This window comes from Tenrec ecaudatus, chromosome 5 (assembly GCF_050624435.1).
Source record: "Tenrec ecaudatus isolate mTenEca1 chromosome 5, mTenEca1.hap1, whole genome shotgun sequence".
NCBI lineage: Eukaryota > Metazoa > Chordata > Mammalia > Afrosoricida > Tenrecidae > Tenrec > Tenrec ecaudatus.
This window is the reverse complement of record NC_134534.1, coordinates 15,390,764-15,410,750: the sequence shown is the minus strand read 5'-3', so window position 1 is coordinate 15,410,750 and position 19,987 is coordinate 15,390,764. Positions and strand designations below refer to the sequence as shown.

The window sequence follows — 19,987 nt, the reverse complement described above, 5'->3', positions numbered from 1 at the left end:
AGGCTACGCCCACAAGGAGGCACCATCAGGCTCTGCCCTGATTGACAGGTTGAATACCACTCCTACACTTTTAGTATCTGCCAGTTGACAAGACATGATGTAACAACCACAGATGGGTGGGAATTGGTTGCAGATGAACTGTGGGTGCAGAGAGGATGGAATTTGAAACCTCAAGTTTTGAGCTTCAAGGAATCCTGGGTTCAGATCCTGCTGTGACTCTTACTGGCTGTGTTCATACACACTAGCCGTCCACTTTCTACCTCCATGATATCGATAACTTATGTAAGTTTCAGTTTCTTCCTCCGTAAAAAGGGATAACACCTACTAAAAGAGGGCGAATGTAAACATTTAAGCAAAATGTAAAGCCCTCGGCAGAGTTCCTACTGTGGAGCAAGTACTACAAAGATGGCTATCCGATCAAAGAAACGTAAACACATGAAATCCGAGGATGGGATCATTCTATAGAAACCTTGATCTGAAAACGGCTTAGGGAGAGGCCTCATGCTTTTGCTAGCAATCTACCTGTCCTCCTGTTACGGGGATGGACAGAGGTTAACCACGCCCATCCTGCAGAACTTTGAGACTGACTTCCGGTTTCAAATGTTCTCCCCTTTCATCTGAGGTGGCCGATTGGTCTTCAGTGCAGACTCTGACCTAATTGAAACCTTAATGGGAGAGCATGTTAATTACAGGGACAGGCGGGTAAACACGAGTAAAGAATGGACTCATCTGCCCTGAGCAGGAAGAAAGGGATGATTTAGGTGTGCTTACCTCATGTTGTTGTGGGATGCTGTCCAGTCGGTTCTGACTCAGTGATCTCCATGTACAACACAACCCAACATTGCCGGGTCTTCACAATTGTTGCCGACGGTTGCGGCCGGGGTCAACCCATCTCTAGGGTCCTTTGGCGCTTCCCGCGGCAGCTCAGAGCTGTCTGTGGGCGTCTGCTAGGAAAGGGTTCCCGGGAGCGCGGGTGGCTAAGTGGGTTACGTGCTGGTTCACGTGAGCAGTTCGAAAAAGGAGAGGCGTTCTACTCCCGTAAAGAATTAGTCTCAGAAGCCGTTCTACCCTCTCCCACAGTGGGGACAGTCGAGAGCAGTGAGCGGATGAGTAAAGGGTCAGGGGCGGCGGCGGTGGCGAGTCCAACAGCTAATAAAGGGGACGCCTGGCACGTCAGGCGCCTGAGCGGGAGGACACGGCTGCAGACGCGCACGTGTAACGCGGCTCGGCGCCATAACCGGGAATCGGCCCGGCGGGCGGAAGTCGCAGGCGGAAACCATGGCAACGCTTTGAGACGTGGGCTACGCTCTGCGTGAGGACGGCGCGGGCCAGCGTCCCTGCGCCGGATTATGACGTGGCCGCAGGCGCGGGGGCCGCGGTCTCGCGTGACCGCGGGGGCCGCCTTCAGGCCTCGTAACAGCAGCAACCGCACAGGCCGGAAGGCGAGGTCAAGATGGTGGCTCCGCGGGCGGGGGAGGCGCTGGAGGGAGGAGGAGCCAGACCGTAGCCAGCGACACCCAGAGGCCTCCCGGGGAGCCGCCGCCGCCGCCGCCCGAGCCGCCGCCGCCGCCTGCTCCAGCTGCACGGCCCGAGCGGGCGGCGGGGCGGGCGGCCAGGGAGCCCAGCGAGGAGGGCGGGCGGGGGCGGAGCCGCCCGTCCAGCCCCCGCCCCCGGCCGCCGTCCCGGGCCCGGCCCCGCGCGGCCCTGCCCGGCGCGGCCCAGCCCCGGTGCGGCAGCGGCAGCGGCTCATGGCGGCGGTGGGGCCCTCGCAGCAGCAGGTGCGGATGGCCCCTCAGCAGGTCTGGGCGGCGCTCGAGGTGGCGCTCCGGGTGCCCTGCCTCTACATCATCGACGCCATCCTCAACTCCTACTACGATTCCAGCCAAGGCGGGTTCTGCATCCTGATCCAGATCTTGCTGCGGCTCCTCGGTGAGGGGCTCCGGGACGGTCCTGGGGGGCGGGGGGTGGGGGTGGCGGGCGTTTGTGAGGGAGTGTCCTCCCAGCGGCGTCTCTGTGGGGGATCCCCGTCCGGGAGCGGCGGGCGGAGCCAGCCCCCCCTCGGGGTTGTGGCTGAGTGACGAGGTGCGAGCACGCGCTGCCCGCTGCTGTTTCTCTGGGGCGTCCTTGCCGGCTCCCCGCGTCCTCTGTGACAGCCTTGGAAGAACGTCCACTCGGCTTGCCCTCTTTTCGCCGTCTGTGACCTTGGACTTCCCGGTGCGAAGATGCGGGCCTCAGTTTCCCCCTGTCCCAAAGGCGGACGCCTTCGCCGGCATTTCATCTGCCTCCACAGGACTCGTAGGGTCCAGAGGTGTCGCCGGGATTGGCATTTCCGAGCGAAGGAGACTTGGGGGGAGAGGGGGGGTCGAATGTCAGACCTTGAAACCCTTCCCAAAAATTTGCAGGAGGAAAAGAGTGACTTATCACGAGCCCCGAAATTTTCCTTGAGCAAACGAGAATGTGTTGGGGAATATGACACAAACGGGCCTAGAAAGTGAAGAGATGGACCCCCAGAGACCCCTGAATGAGGTTTTCGTGTGCGTTTTACAAGAAGGGCGTTAGAGCAGTGTAGGCTCCACTCGCCATCGCTATCTTCATTTCTACCTCCAGAGTGAGGAGCTTTTATTCGGAAAAGGACTTAAAAAAAAAAAGTAATTGAAACTTGGCCAGTGTTGTTGATGAGGTAATTGTGATAAGTTTTTAGGAGATCAGTGCTTTTCGAGCGGTGCCCCCCGCTGGGCGGTGGGTGAGGATCCTTCCTGAGTGAGAAGCCATCTGTTGATTTTTTTTTTTAATGCAGCTACCGAAATGCTGGATTTTGTTCTCGCAGCCCACCTTTTATGTGTTTGTATGGTTAACTTTTTACTTGCAGTGCGTTTTCCCTGCTGTCACCTAAGCTCACCCTCAAACAGCCCTCTCTCAGTGGCTGCTGCTCCCATTTTAGAGGTTAAGCGTTTTGGTCTTGGTACACAGCCTGGGAGTGGTTGCCAGAGGCTGGGCTTTAAGGCTTTTGAGCTCAAGTATGGTTGATGTGCCTCCTCAGTCCAGCCACAGAGTTCACATACAGATGGGACTAGCACTGCTCATCCGTTACAGGTGTAATGGCCTTTTGAAGACATCAAAATGCAAATCTGTTGTTGGTCCCGTACTTGAAAATTTTGACCTACTGGCCACATCCTGAGTCAGGCCTGTGCGAACTATCTGAAAATTAAAGATGAGTGTGGTTTTCTTTTCGCTCTCTTTTTTCTTTTTTTCTCTCTTCTTTAATAAAATATTTATTCTGATTTTTCTGATCAAGGGGATCTTTGGCACCTCCCTGGGGCTCTTTTGTTTTGTTTGTTTGTATTTTCCTCAAGATTGACAAAGAAAGGAGGTAAAAGAAAAAAAAAGATTCAATGGAATGAATGGAAGGTGGTCAGTGTTTCTACCTAAAAGTGTCAGAGCATCATTATCAGAAGGGGAAATGTACAGTGAGGATAGCATTGGTCCCATATTAGAAAAAAAAATGGGGACAGGTTGACTACTGTATTGCTTACCAATCACACCGCATATATACATACATATATCTGTGTATATGCACACACACAACTTGGCACATTTAAAAACCATCTTTTCTCATAAGAATATCTAAAATGTATATGCATATGTATGTCTGAGAGGACACAAAGCAAAGCGTTTTCAGTTTTATTTTTAAAGAGACAGTATAGTCTGGGAACCTCTGGCTGAGCAAATGGGGAGGAGGGTTGTTCTCTTTTCTTAGCACAAGACTTCTTTGTAAACCACCGCTGGTCAGTCACAACCATTTTTACTTGCCCTTTCCAAAATGGGCTTCCACTACTACTGTGGCCCAAAAATGAAAAACAGGATTCCGCATACTCATTTTGCAAAGAATGTAGCAACTGCCTTGCATGCTCTTACAGCATACAAACTCCAGAGCCTCAGCGAACACCTGTGGGACCAGGTGCTTTAATGAGGTGCAGCTGGAGAGAGTTCAGGTGAGGGAGAGGGAAGAGGACCTATTTACTGAAGTGATTTGCAGTTTGAGAACCATGAACATCTCATTTTCCCTATCTACTCTTAATATTTTTCTCAAATTATGAAAGTTTACATTGACATTTTCAAAAAGAAGGGACCTCTGGCAAGTTATTTAATTGCTCTGCGCCCTTTTAAGAGATGGTCAGTGATGGTATGTATCTGTCACTTAGGGATGTTGAGGCAATTAAATGAGGTAGATATAAATCCCTTACAACAGCACCTTGGACTTGTAAGGACTATTGTTAGCTATTCATAAGCGTGATAGCTGTTAAAAATACTTAAATGCTTCAATTAAGGCATACTTTTGTTCACATAATTTGGTCTTTTGAAGACATCAGCAAAATGTCAATACATGGTCCTGTTTTTGACAAATTAGACCCCCCCCCACTATTCTCTGGGTCAGACTTGATGAGAAATGCAAATCATTTTTTCCAAACCCACCACTTTGAGGATAACCCAGGGCTGAGCAGTGTTCCTTCTGTTGTCCCGAAGGCACCTAACCTTTGTGGAGCTGTGTGCCTTTGAGTCAGTCCTGATTCACACCCGCGCCATGTACAAGTCCTGCACCACCACCCTCACGTCCTTGTTGCATCCACTGTGTCAGTCTCTCGGATTGAGGGGCTTCCTCTTTTTTACCTTCCCTCTACCTCACCCAGCACAATGCTCTTCTCCAGGAAGCAGTCCCTCTGACAGCATATTCAAAGCCAACGAGAGGAAGTCTCACCATCCTTCCTTGTAAGTACTACTACGCCCCCAACAGATTCTCCTCTGTACTCTGCAGTCCCGTGGTACCTGGAGCTATTCTTGACCAGCACCATAATCCATCGGCATCAGTGCTTTTTTGGTCTTACTCACCGTCCAGCTTTTGCATGCATATAAGGTGATAGGAAATAGTGTGGCTTGGGTGGGGCCTGTGGAACCAAATGCTTAAACCTTAGTCCTTAAAGTGACACTCTTAAGAAGAGGCCTTTTGCAGTAGATTTGCCCAGTACAATACCTCTTTGGATTAATTTATTTTTTTAATTAAAAGATCATTTTATTGGGGGCTCTTACAACTCATAACAATCCAACATGAACTGTATCAAGCATATTTGTACATCTGTTGCCATCATTCTTTTATAGACATTTACTTTCAATTGAGCCCTTGATATCAGGTCTTCCCCTCCCCCCAGTAACCCCTTGATAAATTATAAATTGTTACTATTTTCATATCTTACACCAACTGCTGTCACCTCTCCCCCATGGTTTCTGTTTTTCAACCTGTCTCCTCTCCCCCATGGTTTTTGTTGTTTGTCCCCTGGAGGGGTGTGTGGTTTCGTGTCAAACATTGCAGTTGGATTCTCATTCCTCCCCTCTCCTATCCCCCCTTCACCCTACCTTTCTGGTATCACTAGTCCCATTCTGTTCCTGGATTCCATGTGCCCTGAGCTCTTATCTCTTATCTCTACCTGTGCACATGCTCTGGTCTAGTCTGGAGTGAGAGGCAGCACTGGGGTCATGGTAATGGAGGTAAGGAAGGAAGCAGAGGAATAGTGTGTGCTTCAAGGAAGCAGAGGAATAGTATGTGCTTCATCAGTGCTGTACTGCGCCTGAGGAATAGTGTGTGCTTCAAGGAAGCAGAGGAATAGTGTGTGCTTCATCAGTGCTGTACTACGCCCTGGTTTGACTCATCCCTTCCCTGTGACTCCTTTGGGGGGATGTCCCATTGTCTGCAGATGGGCTTTGGGCCTTTCCTTCGATGCTCCTTGTTCTCAAAAGTTTGTTTGCTTGTTTGTTATGGATCTTCCAATGTCTTCTACTTGGACCCATGGACGCCTCATGATCACACAGGCTGATGTGCTTCCATGTGGGCTTGTTGCTTCTCAGCTAGATGGCTGCTTGTTTAACTTAAAGCCTTTAAGACCCCAGATGCTATATCTTTTAATAGTCAGGCATCATCCACATCAACTTTCTTTACCACATTGGCTTAATGCACCCATTTTGTCTTCAGCGATTGTGCTGGCAAGGTGAGCATCCCAGAATGCCAGGTTTTTAGAACAAAGTGTTCTCGCATTGAGGGATTGTATATGAACAGAGGCCCCAAAACCGTCCACTACCTCAGTGTATTGCCATATACATACATGTACATAGGCCAATACCTCTATTTTTATGAATTAAGGTATTTACATATGTACACACTGATGTTTATACCTCTGTCCATAGCTTTACTTCCTAGGTCGTTCCTCTGTTTCCTTTTACTTTCCTCCTGCCCCACCATCACACTCGCCCTACTTCCGCCTCTTAGTACTTCCTCTATAAGATTTCTGCTGCTCCCACAACCGCAGGATCTCTATGTCCTCCTCATTGTTGATTTTAATTCCCCAGTTGTTCCCCATCTCTGGCCTTGTTTGCTCACTCTTTGGATTTCTTGAGTGCTGCTCCCATGGATATTGCTTTTGTAGATCCAAGTCTTTGATGATTTCAATTATATTTTGCCTTTACCATGATGTTGCTTATTGGTCCAATTGTGAGAGTTTTTGTTTTCTTTAGTATAATGCATTCTGAAGGCTGTAGTCTTGGATCTTAATCAGTAAGTACTTCAAGTCTTCTAAACTTTCAGCAAACAAGGTTGTATCATCTGCATATCACAGGTTTTTAATGAGTCTTCTAAGCCTGATAAGAGATTTTCACAGTCTAAGCTCCTCAGGTTGTATGCTTAGCATACAGGTTGAATAAGTGTGGTGAAAGGATATACTCCTGAACCACACCTTACCTGATTTTAAACCACTGGAAGGACTGCACACGTGAGCACAATGAAAACCAACTCTGTCATCAAGTCGATTTCGATTCACAGTGACCCTTGATGAAGTGTTCCGGAATTCCCATTCTTTGCACTGCCATCCATGGCTTGTTAGGATCCACATAGTTGACTGCCTTTCTCATAGTAAAACATGGGGAAACAGCTTTCTGGTATCCTGTCCTTTAAGCCAAGATTTATCTAATTATCATCAATGATATCCCCCATTCTGTGCCACCTTCTGAATGCAGCTTGAATTTCTGGCAGTCCCCTTGTTGATATCCTGCTGCGACCTTGAATGTATCTTCAAAATGATACTTGCATGTGAGATTAATGATATTGTTCAATAATTACCTCATGCTGCAGATCCACCTTTTTTTGAAATGTGCACAAATAAGATATTTCTAGTCATTTGTCCTATTTCGGTTGTAGCTATTTTCCAATTTCTTGGCATAGGCGAGTTTTGATCCCAGCATTGCATCTGTTTGTTGAGACATCTCAGTCTTTATCAGTTCCTGGAGCCTTGCTTTTCATTCCTGCCTTCAGTGATCCTCAGACTCTCTTCCTGCAGTGCCATTAGTTCTTGGTCATAAACTGCCTCCTGAAATGCTTGTTCTGGTCCAGTGACTCAGTGTATTCCTTCAGTCTTTTGATGCTTCCTTTGTTGTTCAGTGTATTTGCTAACAGAATTGCTCGGTGTTGCAACTCACGACTTGCATTTTTCTTCAGTTCTTTCAGCTTGAGAAATGCCAAAAGTGTTCTTTGCTTTGGGTTGTTTAGCAGCTGTTCTTGAGCCACCTTTTTTATCTGCCCATTGAAACTGTTCAGCGCCTTTGATAATTTCTTCTATTTGCTTCAATTACTGTACATTAAAGAGCACATTTCAGGGTTTCTTCTGTAGCCCTGTTTGTTTTTTTATGTCTTTCCTGCTTTTTATGTAAATTCACCCCAAACAAAACAAACATCTTAAAATTTTGAGACTCATTCATTGGGGCATCTAATGTTATTCAAAGTGACAGATGATTCATGTATTAAAGGTAGTACTGGGTAGTTGAAATTAACCTCCCTCCACTTCTCCCCTTGGTGATGGTTTGAATCTGATTTAGCCAATATTTGACTAAAATTAATTAAAAATATTCAGAATAGCTTTTTGACCCCTTATTTTCAAATGAGAAAATTGAGCTGAGGTTTAGAGATGTGAGCTAACTCATTCAATTACTTCCAAAGACGGAGTGCATTTCGTCTCCCCAACGTTAAACACCAGTTGTAGCCCAGCCAGTTCCTGCCTCATGGCAAGGCCATGTGTGTCAGAGTAGAACTGCACACGATGGAACTTTTGTATACTTGGTGGCGGGGGCGGTTGAGACTTGCCAAAGCAGGACACACACCAGCTGAACAGTTTCTGTCTACACGTTCAGCTCAGTGACACAGCACAGTCTTATTCCCACCTCCTCTTCCTTCCGCTAGCCCTGATGGCGTCCATTGAATCTGCACAGTGTCCAAGGCTGGCATTCTTTATTCCTTTGTTTTTTAAGAAGACTTCAGGGATATTTTTGATTAAAGATTTAAAGATTATCTAAGGGCAACAGTTTTTTATTTTAATTTGCCCTTTGATCCTCCCTGCCATGACTCTAGAGTTCATGAGAATCCGAAATTCTCTTCTGCATTTTCCCCCGTTCACCAGGATTTTTTAATAGTAATCTGAGCAACTTTTATGTAATCATTTAATTGTAGACTTCACAGTACTATTGTATATAAACTTCAAAACTTGTCAGTCTCACCTTTTCCCTTTTAACAGTAAAGTACACATTTTTAATTATCCGTTTTCTATGTAGTAGTTTCACACACCCTGCCCCCACCCCCGAAAAAAGTGATGCCACTTTCTTTTAATACCATACTAATTTTAGAATTTCAACAGCTCAGAAAATAAAGTATTTCATTTCGGAAATCCAAATCTTAGAATGTATAGAAGTTACTTCTGTTATTGTAGGCTGATTTTGAGAAGTAAATCGCCAGAACTTTCTTGCTGTTCTTTTTCTAGAATCTCTGCTGCAACTATTTAGCATCTGAGCAACATCCAAGCCTTCTCCGGGAAGGGTAGAGATGCGGCATTGGCCCCGGCTTGGACTAATGGTGGCCCTGCAGGACAGAGATGAACTGCCTCTGTGGGTTTCTGAGACTGTGACTCCATGCAGGAGTAGGAAGCCTCCTCCTCTCTGGGAATGGCTGGCGGGTCCAGATTGCATACTCTGTGGGTAGCAAGGCCCTAAAATCATGAGGGAGGGAAGAGTTAAATTTATTTCAGTAGGCTAAAATTCTATTGAGTGAAATTGACCACATACCTTGACTCAACATTTCCAGTTCTAGAATTTGGCATAGAGATAGAATTGTACAAAAAATATGGGCAAGGATACATAAACTGTTAATAATTTAAATGTCTATTAAAGAACTTTTTTTTGTATTGTGGTCTAGCCATCCTATAAAGTTATTGATCAACATGGTAGTTATTCATGGTCCTGTGGAAAGTGCTGAGGAGTCCCGTGAGGTAAAAGCAGGAGTGATTGTGACTGGCAGAGGGAGGTTCCAGGCTTCCTTCGCACAATAGTGTTAACCATTTGGGTAGGTAAACGCTGGGCATTGTGGGCTAACCACAAGGTCAGCAGCTTAAATCCACCAGCTCCTCTGCAGGAGAAGGTGTGGTCTGCCTACTTCTGTAAAGATCGAAAGTTCTGGAAACCTAAAGGGGAAGTTGTCTCCTGCCCTGTAGGGTCACTAGAAGTCTGAACCACCTTGACAGCACCTAATAGCAACTACAACCACAACGCCTCTGCTGAGGGAGGGCTGCCCTTTGCCTTGTACGATGTTAGCAGGGTGCTGCCCTGTACCCACTAGATGTTAGTAGCATCTCCTCATTGACCCCTTCCCTCAAGTTGTAACAACTGACAAAAAGTCCAGATCTTCCACACGTTCCTCTGGTTGAGCACCCCGGGAGTCCTCCTGCTGCAGTGGGAGACTGCAGTACATTGAAGTACGTATGTATCACTCCATTAGTGGCCGTGTAGTTCTTCTTAAGGGAAACATGACACTGGATCCCTTCCTCACACTGACGTATAAGCATGAATTCTAGTGGGCTAATACCTAATTGTGAAAAAATAAAACATATTAGAAGAAAATATAGGGGAATTAAATTTTTTTCTGAGGAGAAAGTTATTTAAAAGAAAATGTACAACACAAAGATTGGTACTTCAGTGATACGGAATTTAAAAACCTTTGTTAGGCAAAAGGTGGCATCAAGAAGGTGACGAGACCAGCTACAAACTGGGAGAGGAGAGTTCCTTGTGTTAATGGAACAAATTTATTTCGGGACATTTAAAGACCTTCTGTTCAGTAGGGAATAAAGGCAACACTGTAGGCAAATGGACGTGATATGAACCGATGAGTTCACAGAGAAGGAAACCTGAATGATCAGTACACGCATTCTTACCCTCTCCCTCGGTGCTGTGGAGCTGATTCTGGCACATAGTGAGCGAGCCCATCGGGCAGCCCTGGGGGTTCCAGGACTAACTATAGGACGAAAAAGCCTCCTCCTTTTCCTGTGGGGCAGCTGGTGGGTTTGAACCACAGACCTGTGGTTAGTGCAGAATCCATTACGCCAGTATAAATCAAAAGATGTGCTTTCTTATGTTATCTGAGACATGCACATATTTAAAAGGCAAAAATAAGTTCTTTAGAGGCCCTCTTTGGGTAAGAGGAAACAGGATGTGTGTATTTATGCAGTTGGTCAGGATGGCCACAAGACCTAAAATCGGTGTCACCTGTGTGATGTCAGTAATATGAGGAAGGCCGCCATGAGAGAAACCTGATTCACTGCCTACCTTCTCTAGGGTTTGCTTTTTTTTTTTTTAACATTCACATCATACTTTTACAAAGTTGTTAAAATTTTTGTTTAAAAGCATAAGCTTAGTTTTACTAATAAATTAGCAGTTTATGTACACAATTGGCAGGTTGGTAGAAACCATTCCCTGCTACACAGGGAGAAAGCAGAGGCTGACTGCACCAGGCAAGCTCTTCCAAGCCTTGGCAGCCCTCTGTTGGGTTGCTTTGAGGTGCAGTCAACTGGATGGCAGTGGTGTGCTTGGGGGATACGGGACGAAGCGGTGGTGGTGATCCATCAGTGATACCTGCAAGTGTGCCTTTCCAGATACTCTGGTCCTTGAATACCTTGCACACTCTCCCCTGGGAGTACCTGTCTTCATGTCTTGCTCATGTGGGTACTGAGATGGTTTTCCACAGCCTTCTTTAGGTTGTTTTAATGTATAACGAGTTATGAGTGTGGTTTTATGGTAATTTTTTCCCTTAAGTCTTAAGAGTTAAATCTATTAAGTAGAATTTACAAATAGAGAGTTAAAACTTGGTTGTATAACATGCCTAATAGGTCACCCTGCAACACCCCCCCCCCCGCACGCCCTCATTCTTTGGTTGTTTATGTTTGATAATCCAAATGGAAAAGCCTCTGAACATTTCCTGAATTGAATTCATATGTAATTGGTGCCTGCCTGACTTCCTATCTTGAGAGCCTTCGGGTAGGTCTGAGTTCACTGAGCTGTGATTTCAGTTAATTCTCTTCTCCAATGTCCCACGGTGATTTTTCTTTGTGAAGCAGCATTTATTGAAATACAGCCTTACTTCTCTATGTAGGTCATACTTCAATCCCTATGAGAAATGATATTCCTCGGTTTACCTTCGTTAGGCCTGCTGGGCGAATGAATAGTGAAGAGTTTTATGTCTCTTAAGTGGTGAAAATCCAGCAGAACTTTGGTAGAGATTACATCTAAAAGCCGTAAGAAAGAAAGAAAGCTACTTGACAAAGTTATTATTAATTGGGAAGTTGACTTTTTGGGAAGTAAAATGTGAGCCGATTCCTTCCATATTTTAGAATTAGATGTGGGGTGCCTTTTTCATAGACAGGAAACACGAGTAAGAGAAAACTTCAAGGACCTCATGCTCAGATGTATAATCTTTGAATAGGAATTGATACTATTTTATGCTGTTCTTGAAATATTCATTTTTACATCTTGGGGTATAATTTGTTTAATCAGGAGTACCATATATACTCATGCATTAGCCAAGTTTTTCAGCACATTTTTAATGCAGTTTTTTGGGTAAAATTAGGTGTTTTGGCTAATACTTGGGTTGGGTTGGCTTATACTCAAGTATATGCGGTACTATCAGATTATTACTTGCCAAGTCACATCTAGACTTGGTTGTAGTTTTTCCTCCCACTTCACAATTGTGGTACATTTTTCTCTAGAAGTATTTCTGAGACAAATCATTTGTCACTGAGTAAAATCAACCTTTGAGAGGGAGGGTGGTGAGGGACTTCCATTAGAATTAATTACAGTTGCTAGATGCTGTTGATTCTGACGTGGGGAACCCCCTGTGTGAAGAGTAACACTGTTCTATAGGGCTTTCTTTCAGCAACTCAACAGTTGTCACGTGTACAGTATAGTGAGTTGATAGTCTTTGAGTTGTGCAACCATTTTCACCCACCTTTTCTGAGTTGCTCTTCACTGAGTTTATAAAATATATATATTTATATATTGGTTATTCATGTCTTGTTGGTTGTATGGTTTCTGAAGATATTCTCCCAGTTGGTTGCTTGCCTTTTCCATTTTTTTATCATGAACAAAACAATTATAAGATCCTATTTATTTATTTATCTAGTCTTTTGCTGTTTGTGCTTTTGTTTTAATGTTCGAGAATCTGTTGTTGAAAGCCAGTGCCCCAGCTTTGTTCTTTTAAGAATTTTATAGTTTTAGTTTGCACACTTTAGGTCATTAACCCAGTTTTAACCCAGTTTTTGTGTATGTTGTAAAGGATGGAGCCACACTGAAGAAATACTTTGTCCACAGAATGGACTTAGCATCCTTGTTGAGTTGAGCATAAATGTGTGGGCTTATTTTTGGATTTTTAATTTATTCAATTTGTCTGTGTCTCGTACCAAGACTAGACTGTTTTGATTACTGTATGATCCGTTTAAAATGAGGAAGGAAGTGCGAATTCTGCTTTGTTCTTTCAACATTGCTTTATGATTCAGGAACTCTTGCTAGTCCATATAACGTTGAGGGTTGGTGCTTTTGTTTTTGTTCTTCAATTTTGTGAAGAAGGTTCTTGGAATTGGGCTGAATCTATAGATTGCATTGGTTGGTTAGTAATGGCATCTCCATGAACACGAAACATCTTCCATTTATTTATATCTTGATCTCTTTCAGCAATGCTTTATTAGTTTTAATTGTATCTGTCCTTTACATCCCTGGTTATACTTAATTCCTAGGAATTGTAAATGGTCTTGTTTTCCATTCAGATTGGTTACATTCCTATACTCATTCAAGAAGTTTTCTTGTAGACTCTGGGGTTTTCTATTTATGGGATCATATCATTTGAGACTAGAGATATTTATTTCTTCTTTTCCAATCTAGAGACCTTTTTATTTTATGTCTTATTGCTCTAGTTAGGACTTCATATGTGGAATTGAATAGAAGTGGCGAGAGCAGGCATTCTTTCTGTTTCTGACTTGTCTTTCTCCATTAAGTATTATGTTAGCAGTTGGCTTTTCCTTCTGTTTCCTCACAGAGCCCCCTCGTAAGCCTCGAATCATATTGAAGATCTTCTCTTCTGTTCCAGTCTTCTTTTGGGTTTTTCATGAAGGGTATTGGATTTGATCACGCACTTGCTGCCTCCCTAGAGCTGCTCGTTTGGTTCTTTTCCTTTGATGTGCTGTATTGGCTGACGGCAGTGAGAGCTTGAGAAGACAAAGGAAAGTATTACAATGAAAGGTACGAAGACCTGGAGGTAAAAGGCCAGGAAAAATGTGTTGAACATTTTTCATGCTAAATTCAAGGGAAAAAAATTCAAGCCTCGAGGAGCAGTATTGAAGGGTTCTAAGGAGTCCTGGTGATGTCGTGGTTACAAGTTGGGCTGCCACCTGCAAGGTTGGCAGTTGTAAAGCACTATAAGTCCTAAACCACTAGCAGCTCCTCAGGAGAAAGATGGGGGCTTTCTACTCCTGTAAACAGTTACTGTCTTGGAAACTCAAAGGGCAGTTCTACCTTGTCTTGTAGGGTCTATGAGTCAGCATTGATTCCATGGCCGTGAGAGTTAGGTTAAAATATTGAATGATGTAGGAAGCATCAAAAGAAGGTGGAATCTGTACCAGAAAGAACTGATCAGTGTGCGGCCATTTCAGACTGATCAAGAACCGATGGCATCAGAGGCAGAAGGCCAGGGCTCTACTGAAGTCATGTCCAAAACACAAGGCCCCAGAAATACCTCTTGACATGTTTGAGCAAATGGATGCAATGCGGGAAGCACTCACTTGTCTATACCAAGAAGTTTGGAGAACAGCTACCTGGCCTGGTGAATGGAAGAAGTCCATATTTATGCTCATTCCATAGAAAGGTGATACTGTCGAAAGTGGAAATTATCAAAAAGTATCATTAATGTCACACACAAGGAAAGTTTTGCCGACAAGAATCAAAATGGACTTAGCAGTACATTGATGGGGAACCATCAGAAGTTCAAGCTGATTCAGAAGAGAATGTGGACTGAAGAATATTGCTGATGTCAGCCGAAGCTTGGCTGAAAGCAGAAAATACCAGAAAGTGTTTACCTGTATTTTATTGTATAACTAACGTAGCAAAGAATTGCAAATGTAGAACACTTGTGTTCATGCAGAATGTGGACATAGACCAGGAGGCAGTCCTTCAAACAGAATGAGGGGAGAGTTAATTGTTTAAAATTAGGGAAGACCTGCATTGGATTGTACCCTTTCACCACAGTGATTCCGCCTGAGTGCTGAGCAAAGAACCCTAGAAGCTAGACTGTCGAAAGAAGGGCTTGCATCAAGATTGGAGGAAATATAGTTAACACTGCTTTGCTTGCTGAAACCTTAGAGGACTTGATGAAGATCTTACTGATGAAGATCAAGGACTGCAACCTTCAGATTGCACTGCAGTGTAAAGAAAACAGAGGACCAGTGAGCATCATCAGGATAAACACAAAATTATTGAAGTTGTCAAAGATTTCATTTTACTTGGTTCCGTAATCATTGAGCCCATAGAAGGAGCAGTCAAGATAGCAAGTGACAAGGTGTTATATAAGGCAGATCTGCAAAAAAACCTCTTTAAAGATTTTTTTAAAGCAAAGATATTGTGACAACTGAGGCTGTCTGACTCAATCTATGGTATTTGCAGTCAACTTATATACGTGCAAAAGCTGGACGCGATCGGGAAGGCTCTGTGCTTATTGAAGAAGAATGGATGTTGTTGGATTATGGTTTGGGGCAGGACTATTGCATATAACATGGGCTCCCAAAAAGAACAAGTCTGTCTTGGAAGAGGATCAGCCAGAATGCTTCTCAGGAGGGAAGATCCTAAGATTTGTCTTTAACACTTAGAAGGTTTTGTCAGAGGGGACTGGCCCCCTGGAGAGGTGGGGTAAAGTAAATATAGTGAGGGAAAAAGAGGAAGCGCTGAGATGAGTGGACACCGTGGCTGCTGCGCTGGCCTTAAACATAGCAACGATAGTGAGGGTGGTGCGTATTGGTACTACGAGTTTGCATCTGTGGTGCGTATTGTTACTACCAGTTTGCATCTGTGGTGCGTATTGTTACTACCAGTTGGAACCAACTCCTGGCACTTAACAACGCCCAGATACCCGCAAAACCAGGCTGTATAGAGCGTTGGTGCTTCCCTAAGTTCCATGGGTATGCTGAAGTAACAGTCACTATCAGAGAAAGCTGGTCTCTAAGATGGGTCAGAGTTAAACAGTTTGAGGATTGGGAAAGTTGGGGGGACCACCATTTCCAGCCCAAGAGGAGCGCTGCTCTTACTGGTCACGACGTGGTAAGGAAGGGGTGTGCTTTTGAGGTCTGTAGCCTGGCGTGCCTGGAAGGATCCTCTAGAGCAAGTTGGGTGCTTTGAAGGTCAGGATAAGAAATTCTGGGTGCATAGTAATTTTAGGGTTTACATCAGAGAAGTGAAGAAGGGCCATTTGCCTGAGGCTTACAAGTGGATTTGGATAAGAAGAGTTTTTAGAGGCAAAGATTGGTAAAATTTGAGGGTGTGGGGTGAGGGATAACACTTAGAGACTAATATTTGTAGTTGAAAATTAGAAATCACCAGGAAGAGTGTGTTTTTTTTCATCTTTTTATTGGGGCTCATACAACTCTTATCATAATCCATACATACATCAATTGAGTAAAGCACCCTTATACATTCGTTGCCCTCGTCATTCTCAAAATTCGCCTTCCACTTGGGTTCCTGGAATCAGCTCGTTTTCCTTTCTTTCTCCCCCTCCCTCCTTGCTCCCTCCTCCCCCCTGAACCCTTAATAGTTTATAAATTATTATTTTATCTCACACTGCCTGGCATCTCCCCTCACCCACCTTCCCAGGAAGAGTGGGTTTTATAGTGGAAAGAATTGGAAGAAACTTTGTAAGAAATTTTGAGTTTAGCACTCCCAAAGGTCACCAGTCAAAACCACCAGCCCCTCCCCCTCCTGCAGGGAAAAGATAAGACTTTGAGACTTATAGTCTGGGAGGCCCGCTGGGGCGGTCTTACCCTGCCCTAGAGCAGGGGTCCTCTAACTTTGTAAACAGGGGCCATTCACTGTTCCTTAGACCTGTTGGAGGGCCGGACTATAATTAAAAAAAAAAACTATGAACAAATTCCTTTGCACACTGCACATTTTGAAGTAAAAAACCAAACGGGGCAAAAACACCTGGTGGGCTGGATAAATGGATAGATGTCCTCGGTGGGCAGCATGTGGCCCGCGGGCCGCAGTTTGAGGATGCCTGCCCTAGAGGGTTGCTGTCAGAATCGACACAATGGCGGCAGGGCAGTGCGTTTGAGGGCTAAACCTGTGAATGTGTTTGGTTGCCATTCCTGTGGCTGAAACCCTGGGTAATCTCCCTAAGTGCTCCTTTTGCCAGAGCGAGGATGGCCGGTGTGGCCTGGTCTTGAACTGTTCCCGCTGGTGGAGCAGGAGTGAGGAGGCAGGGGGTGGGGTGGATGTATTCTCATTTCTAAAATGTGGATGGCATTCTGAATTTTGTAATTTGAAGAATAAAAAGGGTTGACTATATAAGGAAAAAGATTTCATTAATATGCAGAAGAAAAGGCAATTAGGGGCACTTCTGAAATCTGAAGTAAAGTACACACAGGAAGAAAAACTAGTGAATGTGGCCCCCAGGAATGCTGACACTGCCTGAGCAGAAAGACCATCGCCGTGTGAGTTCACCGCGCAAGGGAAAGGAAGAATGGGAACATAGAATCCAAACTTGATTTCCTAAAGAACTCTCTAAAAAGACTTCAAACGTTCTTTACATTTTAATGTATTTTGGTTTTCTTTAGTCCTTCCATTTTTGCTGCTGGAGTCATTTAAAATACTTTAATCCATCATGAAATTCTTTAAGATGCATTCTTTCAAAAAGTTTTTAACTTGTTAAAAAGACCTATGAATAATTACTAACTCCTTGAACATCTTTTCCTAGTAATTTGGCATCTGGGCATATTCCAGTACTCCTGGCATCACTCTGGAATTTTGAAAACAAGGATGAAGTTTAAAAAAATAATATGTTTTGTTTGTCTGCCTTATTGAATGCTGACGAAATCCATTTGTTTTTAGGCATAACCTGTGTTGTGTGTCAATTGTGTCGAAAGTTCAGAACTTTAGAAATACTAAGAGAATGTGCCCATTTGGAATGTTTCATCGTAATGCTTCTCTTCTCTCTCCGTAGGGATCTTTGTATCCAGTATTGTTCTCACCTTGTCCCAGCGATCACTTTTCAAGTTTTACATGTACAGTTCTGCCTTCCTCCTCGCGGCCACTTCAGTGTTGGTGAATTACTATGCTGCTCTGCACATGGACTTTTCTGGTGCCTACGGCAAGTCTGCTTTCGAAGTGACGTTCCTTCCTCTCAAAGGCCCCTCCCTCTGGATGGCACTGATCGTTCTACAGCTAACATTTGGGATTGGATACATATCACTGCTCCAGATCCATTCCGTCTATTCACAGTTAATTATTTTGGATCTCCTGGTTCCTGTCATAGGTTTGATCACCGAGCTCCCAGTACACATCAGAGAGACACTAGTTTTTATTTCTTCCTTGATTCTCACATTAAATACAGTGTTTGTGTTGGCAGTGAAACTGAAGTGGTTTTATCATTCCGCACGCTACGTCTTTCTCTTAGTGAGGCACATGTACCGCATTTACGGGCTACAATTACTGGTGGAGGACACCTGGAAGAGGATTCGCTTCCCGGATATACTGCGAGTGTTTTGGCTCACGAGGATCACAGCGCAGGCGACGGTGCTGATGTACATTTTAAGGCTTGCCAATGACTCCGACTCCATCTTCCTGTCCTGGGAGGATTTCTGGGACCTTGTGTGCAGTCTGATCATCAGTGGCTGCGATTCCACACTGACTGTATTGGGCATGAGTGCCGTCATCTCCTTGGTAGCCCATTACGTGGGACTGGGGATACTGGCCTTCATCGGCTCCACTGAGGAGGACGACAGGCGGCTGGGCTTGGTGGCTCCAGTCTTATTTTTCATCTTGGCTCTTCAGACTGGCCTAAGTGGGCTGAGGCCGGAAGAGAGACTTATTCGCTTAAGCAGAAACATGTGCCTTTTATTAACTGCAGTCCTGCACTTCATCCACGGGATGACAGACCCCGTGCTCATGTCGCTCAGTGCCTCACACGTGTCATCGGTCCGCAGACACTTCCCTGTGCTGTTGGTCTCTGCTTCCCTGTTTGTTCTTCCCATTCTACTCAGCTACGTCCTCTGGCATCACTATGCACTCAACACATGGTTGTTTGCAGTCACAGCCTTTTGTGTGGAACTATGCCTAAAAGTCATCGTCTCCCTCACTGTGTACACCTTGTTCATGATCGACGGCTACTATAACGTCCTCTGGGAAAAACTCGATGATTACGTCTACTATGTTCGTTCCACAGGCAACATTATCGAGTTTATATTCGGAGTGGTGATGTTTGGAAATGGGGCTTACACCATGATGTTTGAGTCGGGAAGTAAAATTCGGGCTTGTATGATGTGCCTACACGCCTATTTTAACATCTACTTGCAAGCAAAAAATGGCTGGAGGACATTTATGAATCGTAGGACTGCTGTTAAGAAAATTAATTCACTCCCTGAAATAAAAGGGAGCCGCTTACAAGAAATAGACGATGTGTGTGCAATTTGCTATCATGAGTTCACAACGTCTGCCCGGATCACACCATGTAACCATTATTTCCATGCGCTTTGCCTTCGGAAATGGTTGTACATCCAAGACACTTGTCCAATGTGCCATCAAAAAGTGTACATTGAAGAAGAGGTCAAGGACAGCCCAGAGGCATCTAACAACAATGGATTTCTAGTACCCGACGAAAACCCAGAGGACGTGATCCTTGAAGCTGCTGCCGCCGGACCAGACAGGGGACTGAACGCCGCTGACAGGACAGACTGTGATGATAGTGTTGAGACAGGACGGGATGGAGGGAGCCAGCACGTGGGCCCAGCTGCCGAAGAACTGGTGAATGATGACACGGACTGATTAAAATAGCAGTTACTAATCATTGAGGTATTTATTTAAAATTCAGTTCATCCAAAATGGAGTCACATGCTTCACTTCAGTTTGTACTAAGCACAAAAGCAGTATCTATGCTGAATCTGTGAATGGGTTTCCGTTTACTGTGATGTGCTACTGTAAATATACCTCTTTAATTACTTCTGGTCTCTTTGGTGACCTATTTAAAATTGTGTACATTATTGTACATAGAATAAAGTGTTTTCACATGTTTTTATGACGGCATTTGAACAGATAGCTTTTTAATAGCGGTGATGATAGTATGGTGCGCCAGCTGTGCCAGAGCTTCCTCAGAGCCTCTGCTGCATCCCACCCAGACCCGAGTCTTTCTGTAGGTGAAACTGCAAGTCAGGGTAAAACCACACTGAGGTCAAGGAGGTGGGATAAGTGGGGCCAGACCATACAGGCTGCATATAGGCTTCCAGCCTAAGGGAAACGTATTCTACCAGAATCCCTAGGAGCCTGCTTGCAACCGGGGAGCAGCCGAGTTCTGTGGACTCAGAGGCCATGGAAGAGTTGAGTAATAGGC

At 44.7% G+C, this 19,987-nt stretch overlaps 1 protein-coding gene across 1 annotated transcript; it reads left to right on the top strand.

The window, feature by feature from the left end:
- Positions 1 to 1,402: 1,402 nt before the first annotated feature.
- Positions 1,403 to 19,678, top strand: RNF139 (ring finger protein 139). Its single transcript, XM_075549287.1, has 2 exons — positions 1,403 to 1,929; positions 17,606 to 19,678. The coding sequence occupies exons 1-2, from the start codon at positions 1,749 to 1,751 to the stop codon at positions 19,423 to 19,425; spliced, it is 2,001 nt and encodes a 666-aa protein (XP_075405402.1). The 5' UTR covers positions 1,403 to 1,748; the 3' UTR covers positions 19,426 to 19,678.
- The last annotated feature ends 309 nt before the right edge of the window (positions 19,679 to 19,987 follow it).